This window comes from Coenobita brevimanus, chromosome 28 (assembly GCF_032717465.1).
Source record: "Coenobita brevimanus isolate Jiangsu-jjx chromosome 28, ASM3271746v2, whole genome shotgun sequence".
Classification (NCBI taxonomy): domain Eukaryota; kingdom Metazoa; phylum Arthropoda; class Malacostraca; order Decapoda; family Coenobitidae; genus Coenobita; species Coenobita brevimanus.
This window is the reverse complement of record NC_136981.1, coordinates 10899964-10912487: the sequence shown is the minus strand read 5'-3', so window position 1 is coordinate 10912487 and position 12524 is coordinate 10899964. Positions and strand designations below refer to the sequence as shown.

The following is a 12524-nucleotide window of genomic DNA, read 5'->3' as shown; positions in this document are numbered from 1 at the left end:
CTGCACATCCACCTAATCATTGTCATTTCTGTACGTCTGAGCCGGCGAATGTCTTCCTCCTTCACTGCCCAGGTCTCACTGCCATACAGCATTACACTCCTAACACACGCTGCATACAAAGACCCCTTAGCACGTAGGGAGAGCCCCTCAATGTCAGGAGAGGCAAGAGCTCCCTGAACTTCTTCCAACCACTTCTCACCCTAGCCACAGAGCTAGCTCCAGCCCCACCTCCAGCACACAACATGTCTCCTAAATAACAAAACTCTTCCACACACTCAAGAGATTCACCAGCAAGTTCAATTCTTTCACGACTGACGATCTCCACCTGCTCACCCCGGCACGCCGTACACATAAAATCAGCATTATCTCGCAGTCTACCTCTGATACCACTACATCTCTTATGCACCCATTTATCACACACACCGCACAAGATGGAATTACTTCCCACGCCCTTGTGGCAAACTGCACATGGCCACTCCCCCTCGTCTTTGACAGTACCGCCACCAACCCTAGATATCATCACTTTTGTTTTATCTGCATTTACCCTTAAACCCTTTTGCCCCATACCATCTCTCCACTTCCTAAACCTTTCCTCCGCCTCCCTTTCATTCTCTGCAATCAACACCAAATCATCAGCATACAACAACTCCCACGGGAACAAATGGTGAAATAAATTACAAACTTAAGGGAAATGGGTTTGGGAAGGGTGAGGAGAAAAAAGGAACATCGAAGAATACAAGGCAACAAATTTAGGAATTTCAAACAGTGCTGGGAAGGTGAAAGAAAGACAAACTAAGAGAAATGGATTGAGAGAAACTGAAGATTTATATATACATATATATATATAAAATACAGGACCCCCCCACTTACGAATGGTTGACTTACAAATTTTTGCACTTACGAATTTATATTTTCAGTAAAATATTCAATAAATTACATGGATTTACATCTGATATTCAACACTTTATTATAAAATCGGCTTTGTGTTAGTGATTTAGCCCAACTGAAGGCTAATGCAAGTGTTCTAAGCAAGTTTAAAAGGCTTGGTAGGCTTGGCTACGCTATGATGTTCAGCTGGTTAGATATATTAAATGCATTTTCGACTTATGAGCAGTGTCGCAGAACATAACCCATTCGTAAGTGGGGGACGATCTGTGTGTGTATATACTGTGTGTACATATATATATATATATATATATATATATACTGTATATATATATATATATATATATATACTGTATATCCCATTGGAACCCAGTGTCCCGAGTACTGGACAGAACTGGGATTTTTCAAGTCTTTATACAGTAGGGAACCCCTGGGTAGGGACCTATGAGCTTCGCGACTATGAGCCGATAGGTGGGGGGCAGTACGCTTAGTACTCTCCCAGTGCAGTGCCTCGCCCAGCACCCCTGGGATCCAATGGGTTAATGACTGCCAAACCCATCAGTCTCTTTAACCCATTGGAGCCCAGTGTCCCGAGTACTGGACAGAACTGGGATTTTTCAAGTCTTTATAAAGTAGGGAACCCCGGTGTAGGGACCTATGAGCTTTGCAACTATGAGCCGATAGGCAGGGGGCGGTACGCTTAGTAACCTCCCAGTGCAGTGCCTCGCCCAGCACCCCTAGGATCGAATGGGATATATATATATATATATACATATATGTACGTATAATTCAAGAACAATAACAGGTACAGAAGCAAGATCTATGAAAGTTTCTACACTGCATACCTCTCGAGTCAAAGTGATGTCCTTTTCATTCTCACTGTGATTTTATTCAACCTGGGAAAGATCTATCCTACTGTTTTATTAAAGCAATATCTAACCCCTACTTCAGAAAGTCTAAGCTAAGCTGAAACTAACTGTCAGGAGATGGAAAAAATAAAATAAAGAGGACATCCCTGGGCTCAACAGGTTTAAGACACTCTATCCAGTTACTGTCACATTTCATCAGGACACTACTGTACCACAACTACTGTAAATAATAGACAGGACCAACAACAGGAAAGAAAGGCGAATAAATAAAAGCTGCCTGATAAATGGTAAGTGGAAGAAGGGCAGCTAAGCAAAAATATATTATAGTGAAAGTTTGGGTTAAAGACGTTATTTAAAAAATAAAAATATAACAAATGGAGACCAAAGAGACAGACAGACTACTGTATACCCAACTAAGCTTTGCAACAGCAAATGCACCTTGATATAATAAAATTAAGCACCAAAAGATATTAAAAAGATTTCCTGAAATGTGTTGTAATATGAAGGACATCTAAACTACAGTAATTTACTGTACTAGTAACAACCATCAGAAAAAAAAAGAATACAGGAAGGCTATGTGAAATATGGCAGCAGTGGAAAGACAAACTGCAGTGGAGTAGATACAAACATTGCCAAATACAGTACAAAAAAGAGAAGAAACAAGTAAACAAATGAGGAAAATAAAAATGGTAACAGCCAATCCCTTATTACCTCCTTTGAGGTATAGGGACCTGAGGCTCAGCTACCATAGTCCATTTTAAAGGTATATGACCAGCCTATTTCCCTTCAATGCATTACAGTACATATTACAGTACATGATAAAGTGTACAGTACATGAACTCTTGGTGAATGAACCTGTGGAAGGCTGTCATCCTATCTGGGTGTTCTAGCCACTAGACCACCAGGCATAAATATGTACAGTCTAACTTGCACCAGCACACACACCACCACCTAAACTGTTAGTAAGCTCACAGCTCTGTTAAGACACCTATGGCCATGTCCTTTGACCTTAGGAGGCTCTCTAATTCCTCTTTCATATTATCACCATAGATTTTTTTTTTTTTTTTTTTTTCCCCTAAAAATGGCATATTAGTACAGGCTAAGCTAGGGGTGGGATGCAAAATATTAACTTCCTCCACACAACTGGTACTATAAACAAGAGAAACTGGTAAACCAGCTGATAATGTGTCGATGAAATTTTCAAAATACCAAGGCATAACTTGTACAACAAATCAGTAAAAAAGAAGTGGTATGGAGCCTCCTAGGACAACTAGAATGCGGCCACATCACCATGAGCCGATAGAAAAATACCAACAATATATGCAGCAAACATACCGACACCAATAATGATAAACAATTATCATTATGGCAATTAAAAAAAAAAAAAAACTATCATGATATTTGTGATTTAGACCAACCATTACTTAAAGAGAAAAATGTCATAAAAACTTTTGTGGGTAATATAAAAAAAACAACTGTAATAAAGTATTTATGGTTCTATCTTCCATGCTAAATCATTACTAAAATAAATATCAGTAATACTTTTGTGGCTCACACAATAAATACATATTTTTACACATCAGTTGTGGTTTCACTTCCATAAATAAAACTGATAATAAAAGTGTAAACTAACTGCAACATTCTTGTGACTACCAGTAATTATTATACACAACTCATGACAATAAAAATGTTAAAATATAAAAACAGTAACAGCCAATTCAATATTATCCCTCTTAGGTGTAGGGGCCCAAGGCTAGGTTCTTGTCATTCAGTACTGGGTAGATGACAATGTCAAATATGCCTCTAGTAATCAATGTTATGCTAAAACTATCATGAAAAATAAAAAAGGATTACCAGCCACAAAGTATTTCATCTAAGCCTCGTCTAAAACTGAATATTATACTGTACTAAGGGATAATATTAAGGGGTCTTAACACACATAAAAACAACAGCCCTGATACAACAACAACAAAATTTAACCAGATTACTTATTTCCTGGTGCTGGAGAGGGATGCCTTCCTTCAGCAGCACATAAAGAATCAGGTGGCTCCACTGCCTGTTTATAAAAATGTCCCTATGTTCCTATTCCCCAAGGGGAGGATGGTGGAGTGTTGGAGAAGGGAAACTTCAGCCTGCAGTCCACCAGGTTCACAACCAGATAAGCCTGGGACCCCCAACACCAGCAGCTTTTCTTCACCATCTCAACAGCTCAATAAAGGAATGAAATACAGGAGTCTTACCATAAATAAAACATCTCAGAAAAAAAAGAAAAAAAAAGCATTAGTAAAAAATCTCCAGTTCAGCAAATTAGGGAAAGACATAAAAAAAGCATCTACACATTCTCTCAACCCCCCCTCAACACCATGGTCTAATTTTCCCTCTGCTCTTGACACCTCCATCAATATTAGTCACTTTTAGAAATCTTCCCTTAGATGAACAAGCTCATATGGAGGTAGCACAACTAAGTTACAGAGCTTTATTTTTAGTTGGCTTCAGTGATTTTGTAACAACTCCTCAGTAATATATTCTGCTCATAACAACCTGGCAATCAGTAGGTTAACCTAGAACCAAGAATACATTAAAAAACAGATATTTTAAAAACTCATAAGGGAAAATCAAAGGAAACTTTTTAAAAATTGTTAATAAACTATGTAACAGTACTGTGCTAGCAATTCTTGTTTTAAGTCTGGGATGCTATGAATTACTACAATTTTTTCCATATAATTGGTACTGTAATTTTGGGAAAACTGGAAAAAAAAAAAACTACCTATCTTCAGCCAGAGACCATAATCCTGGAAGAGGTGGCCAAAAATGAAGAGCCTCCATGTTACCCTGTCCTCTGCCATCAGGCTACCCTCTTTCTCCAACTCACACCACTCTCACTTATATACTGTTTCTATCCACTCCATACCTCTATCACATCCACAATCTCCCCCTCCACTCTCTCCCCTTCCACTTCACTAGTCTATAACAACAACAGTTGATGATGATGACGATGACGATGATGATATTAATAATAATAATAATAATCATAATAATAATAATAATAATAATAAATAATAATAATAATAATAATAATAATAATAATAATGTGTAAATTTAGAACACTGATTTACTGTTAGCAATATATAAATGTGCCATAAACAGACAACAGCTTAGTCACATGTGCTACTGTTTTTGTGCAAATATCCTGACTCATTATAAAAGACTAAAAAAAATATACATTATTACTGAGGGGCTGTACAAGCCAAGACTTACTGCTTCAGGTAATAAAAGGAGACATAACCTTGTATTCTTGTCAGCTAAGGTGGCTCTTATGCACCTCTTCCTTAGTGATTTTTATCTACCTTATTTCACATTAATAAGGTGCTGGAGAGGGATGCCTTCATGTGATGGCATCAATATAACTAGCAGGCCATTGCCCAGTTATATAAACATCCCTTATTCCCCTCTTTTTATCCTCCAAAAAGGTGATGCATGACAGAAAGGTGGCTATTTCACCCTGCAGTCTACCATGTTCAAGATTAGAGAAGCCTGGGGTTGCAACAACACAATAATATTCTCTGGTATACCTTTTGCACCTGTTAAATACTCTAATGATATAGTTTGTATAAAATGACAGAATGATCCCATGCACAAATGAACTGGTAAGGAGGAGGTGGCAGAAAGCCTCCACTGACAGAGTACAAACCACACGGAAACATACATACAGGTATACAAATCTCAAGATACTGTACACTGAAGACTCAGGCATGCATTAAAAAGGAAATGTTGAGAAAATAATTATCTCCACCTAATAATAATAATAATAGATAATAATAATAATAATGAAATTATAACAACAACAATCATATCATACTCATAATATCAACAAATAACCACTAAAAGTCCTGCAATCTTCAGATCACGATAACGGACATCTTCCTCACTCAAGTCATTTAGTGGTAAACCGGCAAAAGGGTTTCAAAATAACCTATCCATACATTTCACAACAATGGCAGACATTAAGTAATATCATTCTTCCTGGCTCCTGACAATTTTATGCACCTGACAGGGGTTGTATGTGGTAAAATGTCTGTAAATAATCTCCATAATGTTCACAGCAACAGCAAATATATATTTTGGGAAGTTTCTGTTAGCTGATTCACCTTCTATTCTGCTTATATACAGGGTGCTGAAAAAGCTGCTCATATGTGAACCCTGATGTTGTGTAGGGTCACTTCATTTTGTATAGTTTATAAAGCCAGGCATGTTTGGGCCTTTATAAATGATGTGAAATAAAGGGACCCTATACAACACAGGGCTCAAGAATATGAGCAAAATTTTAAACAACCTATCTAATATAAAGTGGAGGGTTAAAATCTGAGTGACTTTTTAAATACTGTACCATGGACACCACAAAATGGAAATCAACTTTGCTAAAATAACTGTGGTGGCAAACATAAAGAACTGGCAGTATTGATAGGAAGCATCAGGGCACATACAATACTGAAGTGATCTGTTGTTAGTTTGGCTCCTTGAAGGATTGGCTGTGACGTGTAAGGCTACCAAAACAATGTGGCACTCAGTCTGTGTCCACACCAAATGCCTGCTGATGTGAGTGGGAGTTTTGCACTTCCATGGGGTAGTGCAGGTGAGAATTTCTATGAGTCAGTGATACAGAACTATTCCCATGCCAGTAGGGTTTTGGTGTGGACATGGCCTAACTTTAAAAATCAAACCCATATTACTTCTTTTAAGTCGGAGCACCCAAGGTCAGGCTATAGTATTCCCTTAAAATATGATGATAATACAAGTAATAATAATAATAATAATAATAACAATAATAATAATAATAACAATAATAATAATAATAAAATAAAGTACTAATCATAATCATCCACACCATGTAACATAGGCATCTTAGGACATGAAAAGAAACAAGCTCAAGGAAGACAGCACACTAGCAAAGCTGAACAAGCTGACCCTCTTTCCTCACAGAAAAGTGGAATATAATAACAAGTGGCTATTCTCAGGTAATTCATGTCTTGGACAGTTCAACTTTCACATGTTATGTTTAACAAACTTAAGGTGTGACACAGTGCTAATATCATTTAATGTACATTTGTGGCAGAAATTCTAAGTGGCATGGGAGGTTCTGTGGCACTCCTTTCTTAACAATTTATTTTGCATATTACAGCGTAATATTCTCTTGTGTTATCTATGATGACACAGCCTGCATCAACAACATAAATGGGGATACTGAGGTGTAATATGCAGATCAAATTTCAAAGAAAAGATGCTACATAATCTCCAAGGCCAATCAGAATATGACCCCGTATCACATGAAAACAAAACATGAACTAAACATCACCATCATCATCGTAACCCTGTCTTTCACTTGGCCTTAGGTGGCAGCAGAGCCTTTGCAGCACCTCTCTCATGATGTAGTTTGCTCACTACACCTAACATTCTCTTGTATGCTATTAATATAGTTTTAATATTGACATAGTTGGCATCAATATTACAACAGAAGATACTGAGATACAATGTGTGGAATAAATTGCTCAGGAAGGTGCTATGAAGTCTCCAATGCCACTCAGAATACAATCGACAATCACTGAGGGGTAGACTGGATCCTGTGAGAAAAACCTTACAGCAGAACTAAATACTTTATGATATGGAGATTACTTGCATACCTATAAAATAAAGGGAAAGGAAAAGGTACAAAGAGAATTGATTACAATAATGAATTTTACAGGCAGTCCACATCATAAGTATGGGATCAGTTTTGAAGTATTAACCTTTTTAAATACAACTGATATTGTAAACTGAAGGAAGCTGGCAAATCAACTTCATAGACAGCAATGAATGGGACTTAAAGAGGCAATTTTTCTACAATTTACTGAGAACTTAAAAGTAAAAATAGATGTTCAAACAGGCAACTGAACAATATGGACTGCCTGTATTCACACCTCAACCCATTTAGTACTATTACATACTTTTAAATTCTATTCTTGCTGCTACCAGATGATTTTACTTTTAGCTTGAGGGAGAGCCCAACCAGTGTCAGAAGTAACTAAATGAAGGCCAGGCATGACCTCTCCAGTTCAAGAAGCCTCTCCTGAAGTGAATAAAAGTGTCTGGAGGTAACAAGAATAAACTAACATCACTGAACTGAAAAGGATTTAATAAAAAAACAAATTGGGGGGGGGGGGAATAAGGATGGAAGGCAAACATAAAAGCAGAACTGAATATAAAACTGGTTATATTACCATACTTCTCCAGAAAATATCTTAAGAAACATTAACATAAAACATAACTTTTCCTTGACAATGACAAAGATAAACAGTTACAAATATGGCTTATCAAAAAGCAAAAAATAATCCACTTACAGTAATACCACCACACCAGTCCTAAACGTAGACAGCCTTAGCTTGTATTTAATATGGACAGTGGGAACTCACATCAAAGTGATGATGTGATGTAGGAGAACCGCTGAGCTTCGGAGGGTTGGGGAGAAATCTCAGAGGGTATATGAAGGGTCTAGGAGAACATTCAAAGGTTTCCAGAAGAGCATACAAAAGTGGCTGGAGTGTACAAAGGCTCAGAAGATTGTATGAGAGTTTCGGAGACCATACAAAAGTTTTCAAAGAGGGTACACCGGTTTAGAAGTGTCCAAAGGTTCAGAAGAGCATATGATGGACTCTGGAGCTTACAATGGTTCAGGAGAACGTAGGATTTTTTTAAAAATTTTTAAAGCATACCAAAGTTCTAGGGAGAGTGGCAGGGGAAGTACAAAATGGTTTTAATGAGAGTCTCAGGGTTGTATTCTACGTGGCACAGACGGTTTCATAACACCTCTTCCTTAGTTATCATATTGCCTGCCAAATAATGTGAACCTTTGACTTGGCCAGGGGTACTTGAGGAATAAAAAAAGGTACTCAATTTAATTTTCTAATTACAGTATTCATATTCAACATCCACCAATAGGTTGTGGTGAAAATAATTTTGTATTAAATTAAAGAATTAATACACAAATATACAAATCTGTCACTGCCACCTTGCATTTGCTAACAGCTAATCAGCTGTTTTCGTTTACAATCTACCAATGTGCCTTGTGTGGTGCAATCGCTCCATATGTGTGCATATCTAGCCCACAGAATGCTTAGTTCACTGTTTAGCTATATGTATTAATGATAATGCACATTCATCTAAGACTGCACTATTGAAATCTTAATTAATCATCAGTAAGGCCATCAAATGATTTGCTTCTGACTGTTCATGGCCTTGGCTCTCATATTTCACTGATATTTTCGCTATTCTCGTGAACAGGGTTTTGTGGATACCAGTCACCACAACCTGTTGGCCTATCCCAAACCATGACCTTCATGGTACAATGCACAAGGTGATTTTTTACAGCCAATTTTTTGGGGAATAAGTGTGCATTATATGGCCGGAAATACAGCATGTATTTTGCACCACACACGTTAACATTCTCTATGGTACTGTACTTTTAATACTGAGACAGTTTGCATCAACAGCATAAAAGAGGATATTTAGGTGCAATGCACAGAATAAATCATTAGGGAAAACGTGTTACAAAATCTCTCAAATCACTTACAACACAACCCTGGAGCTCACGAGCGATGATGGTGTGGTTTGTGTTGTGCGATATTAGTAGAATTTCTTTGCTTGCGCCTCTTTGCTGTCTCTGTTGGAGAGAAGAGAAGGAATATTAGTAACACCATGTAATATTAGTAATAGCACTACTACTAATAATTCATTCATTCATTCATCATTTAGTCAACAATAATAATAATAATAATAATAATAATAAGATAGTGAGAAAATGACAGAGTATAAGAGCATAGTGGAAGAAAGATTGGGAAGGTATGAGCTAGAGCAGATGGAAGGGGTGGAAGACGTATGTAAGATATTCATGGAAGAGATAGGCGCAGCATGTGAGGCGGTTTGTGGAGTGAGGAGGAGATGCAAGGGTGTGCAAGGGACAGCATGGTGGAATGATGAGGTGAAACGAGCTGTGGAACAAAAGAAGAAGGCATATAGTGAATGGTTAGTGAGTAGAGGTAAGGGAGAAGATGAGAGAGAGAAGAGAGATATATATGTGAGCAGGAGATGGGAAGTTAAGAGACTGGTGAAGGAGAGTAAAAAGAAAGTGGATGAAGAGTTTGGGAGGAATCTGAGTGTGAAATGGAGGGAGAGTAAGAAATTGTTTTGGAAGGAGGTAAAGAAAGTAAGGCAGTGTGAAAGGGGAAATAGTAGGGGAGTGAAAGATAGGAATAATAGACTGTTGGTGGAGAAGAGAGAGAAACTGAGGAGGTGGAAGGAGCACTTTGAGGATTTGTTGAATGTAGAGTGAGAGCAGTGCGAGTATAAGTGGTTGAGGAATGGCTGGGAGAAGAAGAGATGAGAGGAGGGAGGAAGAGATCAGTAGGGCGGAAGTAGTGGAAGCGATGAAGAAGATTAAGTTGGGAAAGGCCCCAGGAATTGATGGAGTGTGTGGTGAAATGCTGAGGTATGGGGGTGAGATTGTTGTGGAGTGAATATGGAAGTTGTGTAGATTGGCTTCGGAAGAGGGAAGGGTTCCAGAGGACTGGAAATCAGGTATAATTGTTCCTTTATACAAAGGAAAAGGGGAGAGAGAAGTATGTGGTAACCATAGGGGTATTTGCCTACTTAGTGTGACTGGTAAAATATATGGTAGAATACTATTGATAGGGTTAGGCATATGACAGAGGAGCTAGTTGGAGAAGAACAAGGGGGATTTAGGAAGGGAAAAGGGTGTGTAGATCAGATATTTGTTCTAAGATGTTTAGTGGAGAAGTATCTAGAGAAGGGAAGGAAAGTGTATGCTGCCTTCATGGACTTGGAGAAAGCTTATGACAGAATAGATAGGCAAGGTATGTGGAAGGTATTAAGAATATATGGAGTGGAGGGGAAACTGTTGAGTGCTGTGAAGAGTATGTACGAGGGAGCTAGGGCTACGGTGCGAGTGGATGGTGAGCTGATTGAGTTCTTTGATCTCAATGTGGGACTGAAACAGGGTTGTGTGATGTCTCCATGGCTGTTTAATATATACATGGATGGGGTTGTAAAGGAGGTGCAGGGTAGGGCAGTGGATGTAGGGGTGGCTCTAATGAATGAGGGTGAGATTTGGAAGTTTCCGGTGTTGCTGTTTGCTGATGATACAGTACTGTTGAGTGAAGATGAATGGGAGTTGCAAGGTTTGGTGAATGAATTTGGGACAGTGTGTAGGAGGAGGAAGCTGAAAGTTAATGTAAACAAAAGTAAAGTTATGGTGTTTGAGAGGAATGAAGTCACAGTGTGCAGTGAGGTTGGATGGTGAGGATATGGAGAATGTGAGTGCATTCAAGTACTTGGGTAGTGTGATGAGTAAGGATGGAACTTTGGGGGATGAAATGCGTGAAAGGGTACAGCAGGGAAGGAAGGTTGTTGGTACACCGAAAGCAGTGATGAGAAATAAGGAGGTGAGTGTGGAAGTTAAGAAGTCACTGCATGATGGTATTGTGATCCCTACCCTGACGTATGGAAGCGAGGCATGGACCTTGCAAGAGGGGAACAAGTCAAGAGTAAGAGCAGTGGAAATGAGTTACTTGAGAGGAGCATGTAGAGTGACGTGGAGGGAGAGGTTGACGAATGACGAAGTGAAGGAATGCTGTGGGGTGGATGTGGATGTGGTTGAGAAGATTAGGAGAAATACACTGAGGTGGTTTGGACATGTGAAGAGAACGGAGAATGAAAGACTGACTAAGAGGATGTATGTAGGTGAGGTGGAGGGAGGGAGGGGGAGAGGTAGACCGAGGATGAGGTGGAGGGATGGAGTTGAGAGGTATATGAGGGGGGGGGGTGAATTGGGGGGGAGGGTAGTCAAATGGTGGGTGACAGAGCGACTTGGAGGTGTTTTGTCTGCGGCCACCCTTTGCGGGATTCGGGCGTCGGGCTGTAGATAGATAGATAGATAGATAATAATAATATTATTCCATCCATCAATTATCCAATCTACGTTGCCCCATGAGGAGTGTAGGAGCCCGGAGCTATGCAAGTCGGTCCTGAAATTTAAGATAAGAGCGACCAGCCTCACTCATCCCTCAGTGGCATTATGTGAGCAATAAACCCCAACAACCCCTTGGATGTAAACCTTCACTGGCTCAATTCGATTAGAGTGCCGCAATTACCCACTAAACCACCAGGCGCCAAAATTTGGTTATATGGTTTCCATCGAGTGTAATCAATGGTTTCCTGCTGTACAGCAAACTCAGTGTAGAGTCACCCACAGGCAGAAGGAAGAGGAAAGAATGAAGAAAAGAAAGACAGAAGAGGGGGTGTAAAGTCACTCGTAGGCAGAAAGACGAGGAAAGAATGAAGGAAAGAAAGACAGAAGAGGATGGAAGAAAAGAAGGATGGAGGATAGGAAAGGGCAGATGCCTGAGCACCACTACATCGAATGCGTGGATGGTGAGAGCCCCCACCTACCACAAAATAATAATAATAATAATCTATCTATCTATATACTTAGGCTGCTTCCCCCATGGAAAGGGAGGTAGCTGAGACAGGATGACACATTCCCCATTTACTCATCCATTCAAACACAGTCAATCGCATCTTAGCCCCAAAGTCAATCGCATCTTAGCCCCAAAGTCAATCGCATCTTAGCCCCAAAGGGGAGAAGGGACAGATCCTCACCGCACCACACCACACATGGGTCAACTGCGCAGTGCAATCAGTGACATCCGCAGCAGGGCCCGA

General features: G+C 39.3%; 1 protein-coding gene across 1 annotated transcript in view; it reads right to left on the bottom strand.

Moving 5' to 3' along the window:
- Positions 1-9377: 9377 nt before the first annotated feature.
- Positions 9378-12524, bottom strand: part of ergic53 (lectin, mannose binding protein ergic53) — a 59081-nt gene continuing 55934 nt past the window's right edge. Inside the window, exon 12 of the mRNA XM_080268510.1 lies at positions 9378-9447. Coding sequence (XP_080124636.1) covers positions 9411-9447 — 37 coding nt within the window. The 3' untranslated portion in view covers positions 9378-9410. The remainder of the gene's footprint in view (positions 9448-12524) is intronic.